The 18,670-nt window shown below is 49.4% G+C and overlaps 4 protein-coding genes across 4 annotated transcripts, besides 27 other annotated features; all 4 read right to left on the reverse strand.

Moving 5' to 3' along the window:
* On the reverse strand, positions 1 to 739 carry Tc00.1047053511541.9 (hypothetical protein, conserved; the record flags this gene model as incomplete). Its single annotated transcript, XM_804219.1, has 1 exon — positions 1 to 739. A coding segment is annotated over one exon (739 nt), but the record flags the coding sequence as incomplete, so codon positions are not given.
* Positions 1 to 3,347: a sequence feature (heterozygous, Esmeraldo-like haplotype).
* Positions 1,212 to 2,942, reverse strand: Tc00.1047053511541.20 (uncharacterized protein; the record flags this gene model as incomplete). Its single annotated transcript, XM_804216.1, has 1 exon — positions 1,212 to 2,942. One exon carries the CDS (start codon positions 2,940 to 2,942, stop codon positions 1,212 to 1,214), a length of 1,731 nt encoding a protein of 576 aa, XP_809309.1.
* On the reverse strand, positions 3,149 to 3,472 carry Tc00.1047053511541.30 (hypothetical protein, conserved; the record flags this gene model as incomplete). Its single annotated transcript, XM_804217.1, has 1 exon — positions 3,149 to 3,472. One exon carries the CDS (start codon positions 3,470 to 3,472, stop codon positions 3,149 to 3,151), a length of 324 nt encoding a protein of 107 aa, XP_809310.1.
* Positions 3,348 to 3,854: a sequence feature (haploid, non-Esmeraldo-like haplotype).
* Positions 3,545 to 3,572: a microsatellite.
* Positions 3,855 to 4,795: a sequence feature (areas merged during assembly that could not be assigned to a particular haplotype. This can correspond to areas where the two haplotypes were merged or to regions with more than two copies in the genome that were merged during assembly.).
* Positions 3,952 to 3,998: a microsatellite.
* Positions 4,150 to 4,177: a microsatellite.
* Positions 4,474 to 4,495: a sequence feature (AT_rich).
* Positions 4,796 to 4,944: a sequence feature (areas merged during assembly that could not be assigned to a particular haplotype. This can correspond to areas where the two haplotypes were merged or to regions with more than two copies in the genome that were merged during assembly.).
* Positions 4,945 to 8,021: a sequence feature (heterozygous, Esmeraldo-like haplotype).
* Positions 5,026 to 5,076: a sequence feature (AT_rich).
* On the reverse strand, positions 5,176 to 7,773 carry Tc00.1047053511541.40 (hypothetical protein, conserved; the record flags this gene model as incomplete). The annotated part of the gene is made up of 1 exon (XM_804218.1): positions 5,176 to 7,773. One exon carries the CDS (start codon positions 7,771 to 7,773, stop codon positions 5,176 to 5,178), a length of 2,598 nt encoding a protein of 865 aa, XP_809311.1.
* Positions 7,974 to 8,194: a mobile genetic element.
* Positions 7,974 to 12,611: a mobile genetic element.
* Positions 8,022 to 8,535: a sequence feature (haploid, Esmeraldo-like haplotype).
* Positions 8,536 to 11,912: a sequence feature (areas not merged during assembly with more than two copies in the genome that could not be assigned to a particular haplotype).
* Positions 11,913 to 13,352: a sequence feature (haploid, Esmeraldo-like haplotype).
* Positions 12,439 to 12,611: a mobile genetic element.
* Positions 13,038 to 16,159: a mobile genetic element.
* Positions 13,353 to 13,667: a sequence feature (areas not merged during assembly with more than two copies in the genome that could not be assigned to a particular haplotype).
* Positions 13,668 to 14,408: a sequence feature (heterozygous, Esmeraldo-like haplotype).
* Positions 14,409 to 15,176: a sequence feature (areas merged during assembly that could not be assigned to a particular haplotype. This can correspond to areas where the two haplotypes were merged or to regions with more than two copies in the genome that were merged during assembly.).
* Positions 15,177 to 15,361: a sequence feature (areas merged during assembly that could not be assigned to a particular haplotype. This can correspond to areas where the two haplotypes were merged or to regions with more than two copies in the genome that were merged during assembly.).
* Positions 15,362 to 15,861: a sequence feature (areas not merged during assembly with more than two copies in the genome that could not be assigned to a particular haplotype).
* Positions 15,862 to 16,230: a sequence feature (haploid, Esmeraldo-like haplotype).
* Positions 16,231 to 18,670: a sequence feature (areas merged during assembly that could not be assigned to a particular haplotype. This can correspond to areas where the two haplotypes were merged or to regions with more than two copies in the genome that were merged during assembly.).
* Positions 16,337 to 16,513: a mobile genetic element.
* Positions 16,337 to 18,670: a mobile genetic element.
* Positions 16,494 to 16,516: a sequence feature (AT_rich).

An 18,670-nucleotide genomic window follows, 5' to 3' on the forward strand; every position in this document is an offset into this window, starting at 1 on the left:
CGCCACACTGCAAACTATAAACAGAAGCAATACCACGTTTCAAGACATCTCCAGCTGTATTTTCCGACATACTCAACGCACCCAACATAATACTTGACTCTACCGGCGAAAAGTCCTGATCCTGATCCTCCAAAGCCGAAGCATCTTCTACTGCCAAAGAAGACATGTTTCTGACTCGTTTTTCACTTCTCATTTCTTCTTGTAAGCGGATGAGCTCAAGTAATTCACAACGTCCCAAAAAAAAAGATTCCTTATCCCCAACAAAAAAATCAAGCAACTTTCCGATGGACCAGGTGAGAGGTGAAGTTAGACACATAACGAACAGTACTCCATATGTCAGTGCAGCACTAATTTGTAATGCAAAGCGAACAAAAAGTGCCTGTGGTATGATCTCAGCAAACACCAAGATGATTCCAACTGAGACAAATATCGCTGCCACTGAATTTAAAAACGTGTCAAACACCAAGGGCATCATTTCCACCACCAAATCCTCAACAAGTAAAAGAGTAACCAATAGCCAGTTAGATTTGTGTAATAGCATCATCACTCGACGGGCCCTACGTGCATCTTTGGTATTGCCAACTTGAATAAGGGCATTTAGGCGTTTCTTATCGAGTGAAAACAAGCAAAGCAAAAGGCCCGAGGCGAGACCTCCGATAATGGTCAGCACGACGATTATGCCACCAAGTACCTCCCCAGAAACGTCGATATGAAGTCCGAAGAATGTAGAATTCGTCATTCTAGTCGGCCTGTGCGAACCAAATTCAAAAATGCGGAAGAAAAACAAAAAAAAAAGGAGTCATACAAGCTCCAGTAAAATCAGTATCATTATTATTACTAATAATACCAATAACAGACCCAGGCTTCTAACGAGAAGAGAAAAAATTTTTTCAACCCCATTTATTGTACAAAAAACCCCAACGCACCTTTCATCATTGCATCATGATGAACCAATAATGAAAGCTTTAGACTATCAACCAGAACTTCCCAGTTTACATCTTTCCTCCCATATTATTCTTTTTTGTTTTTGTTTTTGCTCTAAGACGGTCAAAAACAAAGTTTCTGTGTAATGTTTCAAGATTACCAGTGTAGAAAACTTTATCTAGGGAATGTCGTCGATATCGTTACGATGAAAAAGTCGTGAGCGGTATTGCCATTACGCCAGAAGAGGTTTTTCCTTGGGAATTCGCAACGCCTTCTTTAAATGAGGTTCATTTATTGATACCTTTATTTCTAACCTTCACACGTGGGGAAAGCTCTACAAGAATGGGAGGCCATAACTCAGGCGTTTGACCCATTTTACCACTTTCACTTTTCTCCCCCAAGTTGCCCATCATGTCATCATTGCCCACCACCGCCTGCGTGGCCGCGTCGCACATCGCTCGAGATCCCCGCTGGAGCGTCGGCGACTCATTTTTCGGTGGAAATGCCAAAAGGCCTGATTCCGCCTTTAATAGTCTTGCTGTTAAGAATTCAGTTTCAAAGCTGTGGTCCTGCTTCAGGGTCTCCAATGCATCGCGGTACTCGTTACACTCCTTTTTCAGAAGCCCAATCTCGCGCGTTAAGGTCATCACACGTGAGGAACCCTCAGCAAAATCGAAATTATCAGAGGCTCTCGCATTATTGTGTATGGTGGCATTAGATGGATTGCAAATGCCATTATCAATTGTCCCCGTTTGGTTCATACCAGCAGAAAGTACTGCGCACTCTTGTTTGAGAGTAACTACAAGACTATCCGCTTCTCTCAGAGCCGATCTAAGTTGCCTTATCTCTTCTTCAGACTTCACCACTAAGTTCTCCTGCTGGGAACACCTCAGCAATTTTTCCTCAAGTAGAGCAACACGTTCCTCAAAGGGCTTTAAAAATAGAATTTCGCCTTCTAATGCTTTTATCTTTTCCTCGTACAGCTCCTTCCCATGTCTTGTCTCATCCCTCACCTGCGTTAATTTGCCTCTGAGGTTATCTATTTCCTTCACTGCACTAAAATATGCTGCATCACGGCTCTCTGCATTTTCCAGCAAAAAAATATTCATCCTTGTCGTAACCGCCAACGCATCCTCCAGGGATTTAATCCGCGACTCATCGTTCTTTTCCACAGATTCCATTTTGGCCTTTGGTGAGAGTTCCTTTTCCGTGGAAATTGCAAGTGGCTTGCGCAGTGTCATTATTTCCTCTTCGTATCGGGCATTCTTCTCCACAGCCGAAACGGACTCCAAATGATGGGCTTTCTCCACCTCACGAAGCTTAACCATCATATCTTGGAAAGCTCTAATTTCGTCGTGAAGAAGAGAAATTTTTTGCTCATATGTGTTCTTTAAATCGTCCATCTCTTTCTCCATTTCAGCTAATGTTAGAGAAAAATGGTCTCGCTCCAAAAAAATCCTTTCTTGTGTAAATTCAAAAGACTCCAAATCAGTGGCATTTATTCTTGCTTCAGCTATCGCTCCAACCTCTTTCGGACAAACTGCATCAACCCCCATCTCTCCATACTTCGATTCGGGATCATCCAGTATTGTGCACGTCGAAAATTCACAAGTTGAATTCCCAACTTTCGAAAAAGATGTTGCTGTGTGTCCGTCTTTCGGTGCCATTATTACACTCTCACCTCTTGAAGAGGTCTTTTCATTTACAAACGATAGTTCTGGCACCGTTGCATCAGTTGAGAGTCCCAACAGACTTTTTTGGTGTACTGTGATATTCGAGAGCGTATTTAAGCACGATGCCAAACCCACAAGCCCCATTTCCAATCGAAAAAAAAAATTATTTTTGGAAAGGTCACCGGATGCATGTTTTTTCAGATCTTTTGACTGACCGTTATTATGCTCATTTTTACCATTGTCATCTCCACCCACCAAAAAGGAATTGTAAATGCAATCAAATTCCTTTCGGGAAATCGAAGCATTCTCTTGCCTCCAACCCAGTTGCGGTGCCGCATCCTCCATTTTTATATATAATTGCTGCAGTTACTGATTGAGTATAGACAGAAAAAAAAAAAAAGAGGAAAAAAGATAAAGCCCATCCATCACGGGTCACAGTGGATGACACGTCAGGCATCAGTTAACCTTGTGAGATTTTCCCTCGATAAAATAAACAATGTTATCAGCTAGTTCCTTCAGAAAACATTCATTTCGGCCTTCAAAGCCATCCCTTAAAAAATATAGATTGCGTCGTACGCCACAGTCCATGCCAAGATGTATGTCATAGCACCTGTAACAAGGTTGCCAAGTGAAAAAAACTGTTTTTTCCCGGATGGAAAATACCGCTCAGGTGTGCCTTCACAACCAACATTCAGTATTATTAAGGAGCTTATTATTGCACAAAAAAAGAAAAACACCGCACCGGCGATACCTGTCAAGCCCATCACTCCAGCACCAACACCAGCTATGAGAGCGCTCATTGTTCTTATCTGCGATACGCTTCTCATGTTTTCTCCAAGATCATCATCCACATAAATAGTCTTCCCTAGGCTCATATTCGCTCAATAATTATCCGTCCTACCTCGCCATGAAGTCAAAAAAAAGGGGACAAAAAATTAAAATTCCGCAAAAAAAAAAAAAAGAAAAGAAAAAAAATGTGCAAAACTATTTAGATAAGAATGTAGAAACCAAGAAATATTTCGTGACCTCGTTTTCCTTTCCAAGAGAATTCACACTCACTAGTTCAGTAAACCAGAATAACCACATGTTCGCCCATCTTCCGCCAAAATGATGAAATAAAAGTCCACTACTGACCTCCACGAGTGTTGCTATGTTCCAATTGAAGCTGTAGGATCACCTCTCTCTCCCGCTGCTTTTCAAAGTAATTGATCCAACTAGAAGGACATGCCTTACCCAGTGCCGTTTTTTGAGCAGAACACTCTTTTTCCGGGTCCTCCGGTAAAGTATCAAGACATTTGTGATATGCGTCCCGTGACTCGTAGCAAAGCTCACGCTTTTTTGCGCTCTGCATAAAATATATATATATATATATATATATATATATATATTTATATATATATAATATTTAGAGCGGTAAAAAGAAAGGACCGAATTGTGCTTTCTATGATTCTTTAGATACTCCTTCATGATGCAAAGCCAAAAAATTAAAAAACCAAAAAAAAAAGATGATGTGGTGAGAATTATTAGAATTATCATTACGTTGAGACGTAATAAAAAAAAAAAAAAAAAAAAAAAAGAAACATATTCGAGCAATTAAAAAAGAAAGCTGTATATGAATCTCAAAAAGCGCTGCTCCAAAAAGCCGTTGAATTATGCAAACAACTGGAACTTACTCGATAGAAAAATAATAAAAACGGAAAAATGCAGGTTTTGGATAAAGTTCAAGAAAGCAGTATAAAAATTTCCTTGTAATAATTTATCCGTTCCTTTTCCGCGTGTCAAACCCTCAAAGAAATTTTTTACGGTATCGGATAGCATTTTTTCTTGGATGATCCAAAAAAAATCGTATTTGAACCCATTTGAATAGGCCGACAGCAAAAAATATTAAAAATATATATCGTCCTTTTCTTTTCCATACGGCTTTTGCTCCGTTCTTATCCTGAGGGCGCTCAAGCACAAAAGTATCCACGCCAAAATCCTTTAAAATCCTAAAAATCAGGCGACCATTATTGTGCCTCAAGAAGACCCACCCATCCTCACTCAAGGATTTCGCACCCACCCATCCTACAACTTGGGAAAAAACAAATTGTATTGAAAAATTTTCAATAACAAGTTTTTTTATTTTTATGGAGGCGACGCAGTATCTCGTAGAGTCATGGAAACAAGTCAGATTAATGCCTTCATCTTCCAAAGTGTGTAAAGAAGTCCAAACCCCGTCCAACGTCTCCGGAAGAATATCGGAAAATAAGCTGGAAAAACTAAGACACGATATGTATATCACTGTCACAGCAGCAAAATACGACAAAATATGTCTTGATCGATCCATTCTTACAAAATCCTTCTCCCCCCTATTTAATGATTTCATTTGCATTAAGACGATCCTTATCCATAATTAAATACGCACAAAATAAACAAAGATACCAAGAGCAAAATAAAAAAGAAAAATACATATATATATAATTTAAAAAATATATATATTGCATTCAAATTAATAACTAAATATCATCAAGAATTCATATTATATATGAATGTATTTTATATACGAAGCCATAAGCCTCTGGTCAAACAAGGATCCCATTCACGGCTTTGATTGTCCCAAAACATGAAGATAGTATGCATGGTTTTCATGTGAGGAATTCAAAAATGCAAACCCTCTCATTCCCTTGAAGCGTTTTTCCGCATTTTCACGACCAAGTTTGATAGCTGCATTCGCAAATTCCCTAATAGTTGCCGCCTCAGCCTCAGAAAGAGGAGCGGAAACTTCCTTAACTTCACACTTTTGACGCTTAATGATCAAATCGACCTGAGTTCTTTTCCGGCGCAAAGCCTCGTGATCACAAAGCCCCAATAGAGAAGGTGTTTTCGCCATTAATGACGCAAGTTCCAGGGGATCTGATAGTGGAGGGGTTGAATCCATACAGTTGTCAAGCCAAAATCCCACCCTTCCATCATCGACATCTTCCAATATTGAATTTAATGTGGGTGAGTGAAGCAATGCCAAAGGTATTGGCAAGGGCGCTGCCAAACCATTGTCATTGCCACTCTCCAAAATAATAGCATTATTCCATAGAGTTGTGTGCAGAACAATGTGTGTAACAACCAAAGGATATGAAAGATCAAGAGGGCATTGTATTGTATGATCGCCAAAACAAATCTCACACAGCTCGTTATGTGATGGATAACAATAAACGTTTACATGTGGTCTTGTTACTGACTCAGCACTTTTACTCACAGGTGCTTGTTCAAACCAACCACGAGAACGGGTTGAAGAGGCAGAAACAAAACTTCCCAAAATCGGTATTCTTTTCCCAAATGGATGCGTTAAAAAGGCCTTTATTCGCGAATTTATTCCATCAAATTTTGGGATTAAAGATAACCCCTTAACAAGAGCTTCTCTTTCTGTAACAATATCATTTTCTAGTTGTATTCGATGTTGAAGACAAAAATTATTTATTGCAGCTTCAACCCACGTTGGAAAATGGTGGGCAGAAGATATTAGTTTTAGAGCAGTTTCTTTGGGTTGTCTAAATGCGTGGCACCAAAAAATGCATTTAACATCAAAAGATGTAAATTCAGGGAACTTCGATTCGTAAGGCAAACAAAATCGATAAGAAACTGCCCTTCCCAGAACTTCCAAACGAAAGGAATATGATTCATCTGATATATTCAAAGCAGAAACAAGCCCAGAAGACCTCATTGCATTCATAACCTTTTCAAAGATTAAAGCCGCACCCCGAGATATAAAAAACATCTCGGATATCCTTAAAACAGGTTGTATTCCTTTTCGGCAATTCTCCAATTTAAACCTTCTAAATAACCACAAGACAACATTTATTGCCTCTTCAAGAAAACTTTCTTCCAGTTCATTTGCTTTCCCATTTCGCTCATCTGAGTTTGTAGCATCAAACAAGGGATATGGTAATAAATAAAATGGTTGTCTTCCAGGAAAAAGCATACGAATGAGCGCAATGTCCCAAACGTATCTATTTATTTCACTATAAAAGAAAACCTCCACATATAATCGATTTAAATATCGCTCATGCTCCGGTTTTAGCAGCTGCTCCTGAAGATTTTTGGGGGAACAAAAAAAAACAATGGGAGCGCTTCGATTATGCATGGCCAATAATTCGTAAATTTGACTTTCCTTTGTTGCAACTATAATTGGAGTCGATGTATAACTGTCCGATAAGTGTTTTTGTAAATCATTTTGCAGTGAAATGATATCCGGTATTATGAATAGAACACAGCGCAATTTAGCATCATCTTTTTTTGGTTTTTCTTCACCAGTGTCACACAATTCTTCATGAACTCCCAAAATCAGTTCTGTTACTTTCTCCAGCCATTCCTCACGGTCACCTGCCGTTATAGCACACTCTGTCTCAACGGCAAATGGGTCATTCGGCAAAAACTCAGTATTCAATACACGATATACGCAAACCCTTAGTTTATCCTCAAAAAAAAGCTGCACATCGTCCAGTATACTATCACCTTCATGTCCCTTTAACGCGCCAATCCGAATACTCACCTTATGGAGTCTTTCACGTACAGAATCAACAGCAATTAAGGCAAAGTGGTGAAGTATTGATGAAACACCAATTGCCCACAAAGAAAACAGAAACTCACCATATGTATTCCCTTTTTGAAGGTAAAAATCAATAGTTGGTAGAACGTATACCATATTCTTTTCCGTGGATGCACCTCCCAAAAGAAAGGTCAAAAGAGACTGCCACATGCAATCCATTCCCTTAAGGTCCAATGAGACAACAACGTAAACACTCAAATCATCCTGTTTTGCAACATCAAAAATGCCGCACATATCACTGGCCTCTTTTGATTCAATGACCACAAAGCAATTCCCTTCTTTACTCTCTCGCACAAGTCGATGAGCCGAAGATGAATGAAACAAGGAAGGAATAATGTCCAAAAACTCCAAAACACCCCCATGCTTTAATTTGGAATCATTCTCATCAAATTCTTTTCTCAGTCTAAGAAATAAATCATAAAACGGAGTATTTTCTTTCATGAAATATGAAATCGAATCCGCCCGCGAAATCATGCTCTCAGAGATACGATGCATCCTTGAGGCTGCAACTGCATCAAAAAAAACGCTACTTTCCACAGGACTGCAGTACGGCAAATCGCCATAAAAGCCCGAAGTTGCTTTCCTCAAACCCATGATCTAGCATACACAACAAGCAAATAAAAAAAGAAAAAGAGAGAGAGGGAAGCGTAAAAAAAAAAAACGACATTTGCGAACAAAAGGCCAAAAATCACCAGCGCAGAGAGTCACGAACGAAAGTATATAACAACACACAGCGCAAATTCAAAAAAGAATAAAAGCAACGGAAATAAGAAAAATGCCACCTCAATAAGCAGAATAACCTTCCGGGTAGCTGGCCGGATCCTGAAAATCTATGGAAACCAAACAAGTTAGGAAAAAAGGTTCGTTAGTTAATTGCTTCAATGTTTTCTTTTCATTCAATATATATAGAATTCTGTGGACCACTAGCATGGTGCTTTGTCCTCAGTTAGGATTTAAATATTATTACTTACGAAGTGGCAGACTTCGGGGTCCTCCAACCACAAGACCCCGCCGCTTCCCTTCGCCAAGTCCTGAAGTGTAAACACACGACCGCGTGATATGCCGTCTGCGGGGGTTTCTGCAGACCGCACGTATGCAAAGGATGTCTTTATTCCGCGAGAGTCCAAAAACTCATATATCCGTTGCAGCTCCCACGTCAACGCGTGCGATTTCGAGCTGCCTTTATTCGCCGCTCCTTGCAGCAAAGCATTATCCACCCAAACGTCCACGGTGGATGGCAAGATGGCGGAAAAGGCCGATAAGGCTAAGCGCACCGCGCGCGCCTCGGCCTGCATGATAAGAAAAGGCTTCCTCTCCCATTTCCCTCCGGCAATTTTAATGTCGCCGGAGTCTGGAATAAAAACGGCTCCCCATCCCTGGAGCGATGCATCCGTGATGATGGCGGCCGATGCCTTTTCCGTGGGCTTGATGATTCGCTTACGGTTATATTCTCGATGATGTGTCACGATCTCTCGCCCAAACCAACCGCTGCCGGCGGAAGGTTGACCGGGGATTTCTCCTGCAGAATTCCCCGGTTAACTGCGGATAATCGCCGTCGCGCTGCCTTGATGAAAAAGTGGTAGTCACTTAAACGCGTGCCAAAAATGGCCGCCGCATACAAAAAGCGTGACGCCATAACCTCCATTTCCGCGATGGTTAAAGAATTGAGCGCCGGCATGGCGCACACAGACCGGAGAAACTTCTCACTCAGAAATACCGCCCGGTGGGCATGATCAAACCGCACCCCCAGGAAGGTGTACTGCGTAGTGCCCGATTCGCGTTCCTCCCCCATGGATGCGTGACAACCGTCCGCATTACGAAGCACCTGGGCCTCCCACAATGTCACGTCGCTTCTCGACCCTGCAATGCGTATATTACCGATCCATACGTCGATACGCACCGATGGAGGTGCGGCCCAGAGGAGGTGAACCACCGTCGTCGCCCCGCAATTGCCGAAGCAATAGTAATAATCTGGAGAATTTCTGGGCTGGCCTTGTATCCCATTGGGAGCCGTGTCAGCTCCACCAGCGTGCCGTCCTCCACGCGGCATCGAAAGAGATGCCGAGTCTCCCGCGGTAAAGAGAAATGAAAAGGGGTGCCTTTAATTCCAGGCAGGAAGCGGCCTCAGCCATCACAGGTGGCAAATAATGAGAAATTTGTAAAAGAGGAACATTCGCCTCATAAGGGTCGTCTCTGTTCTTGTCGCGTGGCCACGCGATCCATCGTCGTCGCAAACCGGTGGTTTTCTCCTTCACAACTAAGAAAGGTATTATCCATCCGCCTGTTATTGTGGACGAAGCGTCCTCGATAATTCCTGCTTTTTGTAACAGACGCGCGTCAGCGGCTGGAATCCTCCGTGAGCCTTAGCGCGCTTTACCGGAGGAAGACGGAGGAAAGGGGACCGCCCGACGAGTCCCCAAACTTGCATGAGTCTCTCCAAGGTAGCCGGGTTCAACCGACTCATGATCCACTCCAGATTCAACACGGGCACGTTGACGTGCTGTAACGGGATAGCGTGTTCATCTTGTGGAGTGGCCAGACGCGTCCTTGTCGCGCGTCTATTGTAGCAGCATGATTGTGATTAAAATCATGGAAAAAACGCTCCTCCGCTCTCAGCCAGGGTTCCTGCCCTTCCACGGTTTCTCCCTTCATATCAATGCGACCGGCGACGACACCTGGGTCGGCATTGCGGTGCACTTCCCCAAATATCGAACTGTATTCTGCGGAAGGTCGAACGGGTCGACGTGCTTCGCCAACTGCGAGATCACATGTGGGTTCAAATTGTACGTCTCCACGATTTGAGCAGCGTGCCGCAACGCGCCCCGTTTTATGGAATGCGCCGTGGCATTCCAAGGAGCCAGAGCTCGTTCGACTTTGGCAGTCGTCAGATTCGTGAGTTTTCCGCTGTCTTGAAGTGTCCTGCATAAATTTATAGTGTCAAACGCGTCCTGCCCTCGTATCCTGACAAACCGCGAGACGCGGTGGGGATCCGCCTCGTCGTCTTTGGCACCACGGACCAATCCAAAGTTAGGGCCCCGTCCGGCTCCATTGTGACATTGTTGGGTGTCAAGGCCGCAATCTCGGACCAACGACTCGCCGTTATCCACGCAAGTTTTTTTTTTTTTTTTTTTCTGCTCTTACCAGTCGTAGTAACTACACCTCAATTGCGCAGCTCTGGTAAGCGTACGAAGGAATTCAGTAGCAAGGATAACCTTACTCCGCGGGCAGCCATTATAGAATGGCTCCAACATCTGCCCTTCTATCCACGCAAGTCGTAAGACAACACGCTCTTTCCAATCGGTTCGGCTGCGGATAACTTGATTCATCCCTTCCTTTGTCAGGGGGCGCGCCCGCTTCGTCTGCCTCGTCTCCGAGCGCGCCGCAATCTTTTCTAGCCCCAGAATCATTGTGCCCAGCGGGGTTCGACAAATTTGCAACATGGACCGCAGCACCCTGGCGTACTGCAGTCAGGCCGATGGCGCCACTTCGATTGCCACCAAAAGGGCGCGCAGCTCTCCTCGCTGATCGGCCTTTCGTGCGTGCGGCAAAAGGTTGTGAATTGCCCAGCTAGTGACATTCTCTGCTCCCACGTTGATGTCGCCCACATTTATCGATCCGCCTCGTTCGCTCTCTTCGTGTGGCTGGCCAAAGCGGGGTTGTCGGTGTTTCGTCGTACCACGGTCGAGCGTCGTTTACGGATAAGCTCCTTTGCCCTTCCCGACGATTGCGTCGGGCGATTTGAAAGATCGGGTGGAGCATCGGCGGTGCGGTGCGACACCTGTGGGGATTGGTGGGGGGTGGTGAAATGGATGGGGCTACCGTCGTCCGTCTTCATGAGCGGCGGGCGGCCCCTTCGCCTTTTTTTGAAGGCCGCCCGTACCGCGAGTAAATTCTTCTAGGTGCACTTCGAATGCCGCATGTAGATGTGTCGTGCCCGTAAATGCGATATGGTTGAAATCGCACCGGTCGTCGCGTCCCTCGCCGTTTCGCGAGAGGCTGGGTTGCCCTCGCAAAATGTCAGCCTCATAAACGGCGGTGTGAAGACGGGCGCGCAGTTTGGAGAGCCGGATGCCGGAATCGGATGCCATCATTAGCTGCATCCGGAATTTCTGCAGTAAGATCCCGTCCAAATCCATGAAACGGTCGGTGAGGTCCCGCCCCGCTTCCAGCGCACCTATCCACGCAACTAAACAGTCGAAGGGAAGTTGGACCTGGTGCTCCGTCTGTCGCCAATAATTGTATGCACTCCGGAGGTCGACGACGACTCCGGAAACGCCCTCATTCCACACACGTCGGGCCCAAGTGGTGACGTCGAACGCGCAGAAACTCAGTTGCTCTTCTTCTTGACCAGAATGGGCGTCCAAGTGGGATGCGCAGGAAGGCAAAGGCATCAAGGGACGGAAATGTGGTCAAAACAAAATTGCCCTGAGAGGTCTGGGGGATGATAACCTGCCGTCGCTCTCCCGCCGAACTTCGTTGGGCCGTGCGTAACAACGCGCCCCCGACCACCAAGTGACGCGCCTGATCTGGTTGTGTTGTAACGCCATCTTCGGCCATATTTTGACGCGCGACAGGTCCACCTATCGAACCTCTCCGAGTCGTAGGGGCTTCTTCCCCGCCTGCCGTCTCCGCATCCCGCGCGGATTGCTACGCCTCTCTAGCACTAATGCGTGCCTCTCGCTCCTGCAGTTGGGCGCGGTTAGCCTCCGATTGCTGTTCGCGTCAGGCGACCGTGTATTCTCGTTCTGCAAAAAGGCCGCCGGCGACCGCAATGTGAGATTCGCGCGCCGATAGGTTGTTATGCGCCTCTTCCGCCTGCGAATTAAGCTGAGCGTTTCGATTCTGCACGTCCGCAACGGCGTGGGCGTATTTCGTGCTCATTCGCTCCCTTTCGGCGATGAGGAGCCCTTGCTGGACCCCCAACTCCCGGGCCGCACCCACACGATGGGCGGGAGCACTTGTGTCCCACAATTTGGTACTTGAGGCGCCCGGAGATTCGCAACATGTCCCGTAAGGGTCGAATCCTCCGGGGTTTGGTGGTGGATCCCAAAATCAAGTGTAAGCCTGTCATTGAGGTGGCCACAGTTAACGACGCCTCCGACATCCCCAGTTTCACCAACAAAGGCGGGGTGCACCTGCATATCGCCATGTTGGCGTACCAGGTGCGGAGGACGGGCGCCAATATCGCTCCACTCGGAGACCGTGTAAAATGAACCAAAGCCATTTCCTTAAACCAACCTCGCTGTGTCAGTAAATTTAAAAATAAAAACAAAACATTATCTGGCCTCTATCGGTTCCCTGCCCCATTAAATTCGTGTTCTTCGCAGGAATTCATAAGATAGGAAAAGTAGCATAAAGGAGCGCATTCGCTTATCAGAATATAAACAGTAAGTTAGCCAGCTCTCCCGCGATCATTCTCTCCACAAGCTCCTATAAAAAATCCCCGCTAGCAGATAACAAAAACAAACGCCGCCCCGGCAACAACCCCGGAGAGGAACCCCCAGCTGTCCCCATTCTGGAACCCATGGCTGGTGGAATTTTACCGCGCCATTACCACCGCATCTGGCCCAGAAGGCGGTCAGTGGCTGGGCCTCCGTTGCTGAGAAGCGCTGCGCGAAGCATCCAAAAGCCGCTGGCGCACGCTTCGCTCCATACCCGAGTTCGCCGACGGCAGCAGCCGGCAGGTAGTACGCCCGTGTGTACGCCCCTCGTTCCTTGAGCATTCCAGCCATGAAATTCGATGGCCCAATGCTCAGCAGACACCCGAAGGTCGACCACCTCATGAGGTTGTGGGCGGCGAAAGCAATACGGCACCCAAAGTTCCACCCTCCGCCACCGACAAATGCGATGGACCTCACCCAATAAATATGGCAGAGCCCGGCCGCACCCTACGGCTGTTGCTCTTGGGACCGGCGCCTGGCCCCGACGGGATACATGGAGAGGCGCTGCGCCATCTAGGCCGTGTGGCGAGGCGTGCCGTCCCCTGGCTGTTCGATAGCCGCCCATGTGCAGGAACCGTCCCGCGGAATCGGCGACGTGTGGTTGTGCTACGCCTGCCCAATCCGGAGAGAACGGCATCCAACCGCGACTCCCACCGACCTGTAACGCTGAGCGGCTGCCTCAGCAAGCTCATGGAACGCACCCCCGCCGCACGCGTCCGAAACGTCATCGAGTCCCAGTCGACTCTGCAGCCATCTTGCTTTTTGCCGGGCAATTCCGCCCCCGACCAATTGCTGCACCTCAGCGCTGCCATGCACCGCAACACCGCACGGCGGCTGTCTTTGTGGACCACGCCGATGCCTTTGGCACGGTGGGCCCTGACGCGGTAATCTTGGAAATGCGGCGACTGTCGATTCCCAATCGCATCGTACGCTGGTCAGCAGCGTGTCTCAATAACACAAGCGCTGTGGTTTGCATCGACAAACTCACACCCTCCTCCAGGACCCTCACACGAGGCGCACCGCAGGGAACAGTGCCGTCACCCATCATTTTCGTCTTCGTCATGCAGTCTCGTTGTTCTTGTCCTTCGAACGTGCCCTACTTCGCCGAGGATTCGTCGCTGACGCCCTCACCACCATCGCACAGCAGAGCGACAGGGATGCGATCAACTCGGCCTCAAAAGATAGGCCTGAGTGCCGTGGTGGAGTGGACCAGAGAATACTTCATGGAGGCAACCCCCGGCAGGGCGAGGTACACTCTCCTCGGCACCGGCAACACGGCCCCACTGTGCCTCGCTTATGAGGACGCCCCGGTCACTATGGAGCGCACGCCGACTCTTCTGGACGTCAAGTTCCAGCACCCTCGTGGAATGGGCACACGTTGCGAATCTCCATGAGGAATCGAAGCAGCGCCCAGTCCAACTGGCAACAATTTTGTCTTTTGTATGGGGAACCAGGTGGGACACACTGAGGGCGGTGTACATTGCGCTGCCGCAGGCGGAGGCGACGCACGGCGTCAGAGCATGGTGTTGGGACGCCTCCCCGACGCCCCACTGCACGCCGGATCCCGCACAGTACCAGGCGAGCAAAATAGTCACGCGAACCCCGAGAGGCAGTAAACTGGAGGATGCCGTGTTTGAGGCAAAGCTGCAGCCCCCTCCCCGATGCGAGACGCGTGGTGATGCTTTGCGTTTTATTGCCTCCATCGTCCGCCACCCGCAGCACCCCGCCAGAAAACCGCACGGCTTCATCATGGCCCTGCGCCCTGCGCTTCGGACGAAAGCTCGCTGCCCGCGCCTCCCGCGACGGTGCCGCTGCGGATGGCCCCGACCAAGCCGGTCTTCACGCTTATAACCGCTTCCGGCTCAAAGGCCCGTCGCCACACCCAGAAGAAAACGCCGCGAATGATGGGCAGATGGCTTCGCGGAACTCGGCGTCAAAATTGGAGCAGCGGCGATGCTCTACCTAAATGGAACGCCGCTCAACGCTGCCAGGGTCGGCACAGAACGGATACCATGCAGCCACGGAGCCGAATGCATCGCCCCACACCTTGGTACAAGAAAGCCATTGAGCAGCATCCCGCAGACAAGCGCTGCGCCGTGTAGGGCGCCAATCTTCACAGGCTCACTCTCTCTCCTCACCGCCCTGCAAAAACAGGTCCTCTCACGGCTTCTGACCCGACACTTCGTCGACTCTGGCCGCTCCTTCTCCGCCCGCCGTACCGAGTATTGCGCATGCAAATGCTGTTCGCCTTCGGCCACCACAGCGTGTCCAGGAACGGACCTTGTGATGCGGAAGCCCAGAAGGCATTCGACCAAACACAGCTCACAGACAGATGGATCACCGGCATCGTTGCATTGGTCAAACATATTATTCACGCCCGACAGCTCAAGGCCGAAACACACCGCTCCACCGCAGCAGGCAACTAGAAACCCACGCGCACGGACTCCACCGTCACTCGTGGGGAAGAGGCCGCACAGGCCCGCCTCCGCACCGGGGTTCCGCAAAAACACGGATGGCTGCTACGGCAACCGCGACCCGCCATCCCGAGCAAATGCCGTTGCTGCGGCCCGGATGCCCAACAGCGGCGCTCAAAAAGCCTCGCACGGAAGCTCCTTTTCCCCCCGATGGCCCCCACACCGCCACGATCCGACACCCCGGCATACCGCCCGGTGTGTGGCAAGCACCGCAGCTGCTGCGCTGGTGTTGTGTCGCGCACGATATTAACGCCCATGGCATTACGCGCTCCCAGGTGCCGTCGAAAGCCAAGTTCTCCGGTGAGCCGGCACCGCCAGAATCCCGTCGGAACCGCTACCCGCCACTTGCGCGAGGACGAGAGCGAGAGACGACACACCCTCGACAGTACACGCGTCTTAATCCTGTGCGGCCGCTGTTTTTTCGCAGCGCTTGTGGTATGGCAATATTCCGCTTAGCTATGATCCCGGTACACCTGATTTTGGCCATCTGACATAAAGCAAAAAAAGAAAAAACGAAAGTAATTCACCGTTGAGTCGCGAAGTTTTGACCACCAAATCTCAAACTCAAATCGAGCAAAACCCCCATTCACGTGCACACGAACACCCCAGAACAAAGCCACTGCAAGAACCAGAAAACACAGCACTTCAACGCCCTTACCGTGACGGGCAAGCGGTGAATGCCGCCGAGGAACCGCGCAGCTTGTGCCTAAAATGGCACGCGCGCGTGCATTCATCAACCCTACAATGTCGCCGATTCCGTGACGGCAGGGCGTCGGGCTGCTGAGAAACCGCAGATTGCCCGGCGACAAAGCCCCGATGGGATCACCACCAGTCGAATTTCGCCGTCCAGCATGCGGCCCCCGGCGATTCAGCGATGACGAAAAGACCCGCCACCGCACGGCATTCCACGGGCATCAAGTGGACATCGCGAAGACCAGCCAGCCTGAACTGCGCGAGGGGACGATTCTGAAACTGCTCCGCTGCCCGGCTCTGCGGGCGCCTAAACCAAAACTCGGTTCGCACACTGGAGAAGTGAGGGGCCGCGCTTCACAAAAATCTTGGCGCGGTTTCGCCTCGGAGTGGGAGGGCTTTGCTCCAACAACACCTTCGCGCAGCGAGGAGGCACGACGCCCCTCGCCGCCGCGGCGGGAGGGCGGCGCGATTGGCGGTTTGCCGTTACCACCGCCCAAAAGGCATGAAACCAATTGAAGCGGCGAGGGCGGGTGAATTGAGTTTTTTTTGAGGAGCTTGTGAAAAGAATGATCGCGGGAGAGCTGGCTAACTTAATTAATGTACGTATATCCTGATAAATGAATGCTTTTCTTTATGATACTTTCTGCCGTATGAACCTTTTGGGAGGAACGCGACTTTGTAGGGGCAGGGGGCCGATAGAAGCCAGATAATATTTTTTTTTATTTTTTACAGACACAGCCAGGTAAGTTTCAGGAAATGGCTTTTGTTCCCTGCACACCCTCCGAGTGGTGTGATATTGGCGCCCGTCTCTGGGACATGGTGTGCCAGTGTGGCGAGACCCAGGTGCAGATGGCGTTCATTAATGGTAACCAGGTGTCGGATGAGACGTTAACTGTGGCCGCATCATCGACAGGCTTACGCTTGTTCCATGGACCAATCTCGAAAGCATGGCAGGCTTCTACTCTTATTGGACATATTGCGAATCTCCGGGCGCCTCCGATCCCTAATTTCGAGACACAAGCGCTCCTGCCCGCTATGGGGGCAGCCCGGGAGTTGGGGCACCAACAAGGGCTCATCACTGCTGAAAGGGAGCGCCTGAATTTTGATTACGCCAACGCCGTCGCGAACGTGCAGAATCGGAATGCTCAGCTTAAATCGCAGGTTGAGGCGGCGCATATTAACCTATCGGTGAGGGAATCCAATATCGCCGGGGCCGGCGACCAGGTTCTAGAACTACAACAGCAGTTGGAGAACACTCGCGCCCAATTACGGGAGCGCGAATTCAACTTGGGAAGGCTCACGGGTCAACTCCAGGAACGGGAGGCACGCCATAATGCACAACAACCCGCGCGGGATGCGGAGACGGCGGGGCGGGACGATGCCCTCGCTACTCGACACGTTGTCAACGGTGGCGTATCTACACTACCGCATCGAACGGATATCTTGATGGCTGGAGGCGTGCCTAGCAGCGCGGTCCGACACAGTTCGGCGGCTTACTGACTCCCTCACGGCAATGTTGGGAGACCACATTTCCACCCTTCCACGCCGTTGCCTTCCCGCACTTCTCCCCTGGAAGCCCAATCACCTATGGAAGAGGACCGCGGTTTCTGCGCATTCGACGTCACCACGTGGCCCACGCGCATATGGAATGAGGGAACTTCCGGAGTCGTTTTCAACCTCCGGTGCGCATACCAATGCTGGCAAAAGGAGGACGAGCAGGTTAAACTTGCCTTTGACAATTTGGTCGAGTGGATCGGCGTGCTGGAAGGCGGGCAGGATCCCACCGATCGCTTCATGAATTTTGGGAGGTCCCTGCTGAATACATTTCGGATGCGGCTCACGATGGCATCCGATCCCGGCATCCGGCTCTCCAAACTGCGCGCCCGTCTCCACACCGCTGTTCGCCAGACGGACACCAATGCGAAGGCAGTCCGGCCTCTCGTCGATCGGCGAGAAACCCAACGCACTTTGCGATGACAACGTTGTCATACCTATGGACGCGGGACGTCTACATGCAACGTGCGCCCCAGAGGGAATTACTCACAATACAGGCGCCCATTAAAAAACGGCAGAGGGTCTGCCGCACGCCGCTCATGAATGCAGGCGACGGCAGCCCCATCCAATCCGCCACCTCCGGCTATTACACACGGACGTTGCACCGCACCGCCGATGCTCCACCCGATCTTTCAAATCGCCCGATGCAATCGTCGGGAAGGGCGATGGAGCTTATCCGTAAACGACGCTAGATTGTGGTACGACGAAACACCGACAACCCCGCTTTGGCCAGCCACACGAAGAGAGCGAACGAGGCGGATCGATAAATGTGGGCGACATCAACGTGGGAGCAGAGAATGTCACTAGCTGGGCAATTCACAACCTTTTGCCGCACGCACGAACGGCCGATCAGCGAGGAGAGCTGCGCGCCCTTTTGGTGGCAATCGAAGTGGCGCCATCGGCCTGACTGCAGTACGCCAGGGTGCTGCGGTCCATGTTGCAAATTTGTCGAACCCCGCTGGGCACAATGATTCTGGGGCTAGAAAAGATTGCGGCGCGCTCGGAGACGAGGCAGACGAAGCGGGCGCGCCCCCTGACAAAGGAAGGGATGAATCAAGTTATCCGCAGCCGAACCGATTGGAAAGAGCGTGTTGTCTTACGACTTGCGTGGATAGAAGGGCAGATGTTGGAGCCATTCTATAATGGCTGCCCGCGGAGTAAGGTTATCCTTGCTACTGAATTCCTTCGTACGCTTACCAGAGCTGCGCAATTGAGGTGTAGTTACTACGACTGGTAAGAGCAGAAAAAAAAAAAAAAAACTTGCGTGGATAACGGCGAGTCGTTGGTCCGAGATTGCGGCCTTGACACCAAACAATGTCACAATGGAGC

The sequence above is a fragment of the Trypanosoma cruzi genome, genomic scaffold, assembly GCF_000209065.1.
Source record: "Trypanosoma cruzi strain CL Brener 1047053517133 genomic scaffold, whole genome shotgun sequence".
NCBI lineage: Eukaryota > Euglenozoa > Kinetoplastea > Trypanosomatida > Trypanosomatidae > Trypanosoma > Trypanosoma cruzi.